This window comes from Saprolegnia diclina (assembly GCF_000281045.1).
Source record: "Saprolegnia diclina VS20 unplaced genomic scaffold supercont1.189, whole genome shotgun sequence".
Lineage (NCBI taxonomy): Eukaryota > Oomycota > Saprolegniomycetes > Saprolegniales > Saprolegniaceae > Saprolegnia > Saprolegnia diclina.
The window spans coordinates 40698-42136 of record NW_008246256.1 but is presented as its reverse complement, the minus strand read 5'-3'; the positions used below and the strand labels follow the sequence as shown (position 1 = coordinate 42136).

At 58.8% G+C, this 1439-nt stretch overlaps 1 protein-coding gene across 1 annotated transcript; it reads right to left on the bottom strand.

The window, feature by feature from the left end:
* Positions 1 to 12: 12 nt before the first annotated feature.
* Positions 13 to 1423, bottom strand: SDRG_17068 (hypothetical protein; the record flags this gene model as incomplete). The annotated part of the gene is made up of 2 exons (XM_008623303.1): positions 1401 to 1423; positions 13 to 1349 (listed from the first exon to the last, which is right to left on the bottom strand). Coding segments are annotated over exons 1-2 (1344 nt in total), but the record flags the coding sequence as incomplete, so codon positions are not given.
* Positions 1424 to 1439: the final 16 nt, after the last annotated feature.

The window sequence follows — 1439 nt, the reverse complement described above, 5'->3', positions numbered from 1 at the left end:
GAAGCGCATTGCGAGAAAGCCGAGGAGACGAAAGGCCGCGATGCAGCCGCAGAGCACAGCCACGTTGCTCCCTGCGTCACTCGAATGCATTTGAAACATGGTTTCAATGTACTGCTTGACCGTCACCTTTGGGGCGTTGTTGAACTTGTACACAATCAGAGACAACGGGACGTCCGACATGGTGGCGCAGCCCAAATCGTTTGGATTCTCGCACGTTGCAAAAGCCGCCGACACGAGGAGCGAGAGCGCGTACTTGGGTGGTACGATTGTGTTGAGCCACTGGAGACCGGCCGGAATCTGCGACGTCGGCGGGTTGAAGCCCATGAAGAGGAAGAAGATCGAGCTGATCAAGCCGCCAATGGTGCTCGCGACCTCGATCGACGGCAGCGCGCACGCCAGGAGTTGGCCAAAGTAGACTTGCATGAGCACAAAGAGGAAGAGGTAGATCGTGAAGAGCACGCCTTGGCTCCACCCGACAAAGCCCACGAACGGGTAAAAGATGACGCTAAAGACGACGACCGAGACAAAGACGTACGGGATCTCGATCAGCGTCGAGCCGAGAAAGTACCACACGGCACTGTACGTCTCGCAGGCGCGCTCGCGGTAGAAACTCGCGCGCTCCTGCACGTACAACGGCAAGACGTTGTTGAAGCCCATCATGCCAATGAAGAGCGACGCCAGAAATACGATGCCAACGCCCGCGTTGAGGCCGCTAAAGCTCGAGTATGTCGTTTGGCAGTAGATGATGCCAAAGAGGATCGAGAGCGCGACGTTGATGAGAATGCGCGTGAGGTTGTACGACGGCGTGCGCCAGTACATGCGCACAAAGCGCTGGAGCACGAGCTTGCATTGCACGTTCGGGTCGGCCGCGCACTTGCGCGTGAACACCATTTCGGCCCGCTTCATGTTGCTCTCTTCTTGGAGCACAGTCAGCATATCGGTCTTGGCCACGCTGGCGCTATAGAGCGCAGCAAAGTCCTTTTCAACGGCGCCCGCCGCCGTGCCCGCGCCAATGACCTCGAGCATCCACGTCGCCGGGTTGTGCCCGGGCTTGATGGCGGGCGTGTCAGGTATCGCCTCGAGGTACTCGATGAGGTGCGCGCTGCCAGTGCCAAGCGGACCAAAGTAGACAGTGTGCCCACCGCGCTTGAGCAAGAGGAGCTGGTCAAACATCTTAAACACTTCGGACGACGGCTGGTGGATCGTGCACACGACCGTGCGGCCCGACTTGGCCACTTCTGTGAGGCCTTTCATGATGCGCAAGGCCGCGCGTGCATCGAGCCCCGACGTCGGCTCGTCCAAGAAGAGGATACTGGCGTTGGAGGCCAGCTCGACACCGATCGTGAGACCTATCGAAGGTTACGTTCGCACTCGATTGATGCAGTAGCGAAAGGACGTACGCTTCATCTGCTCGACGGACGACCCGCGAATGATGCTGT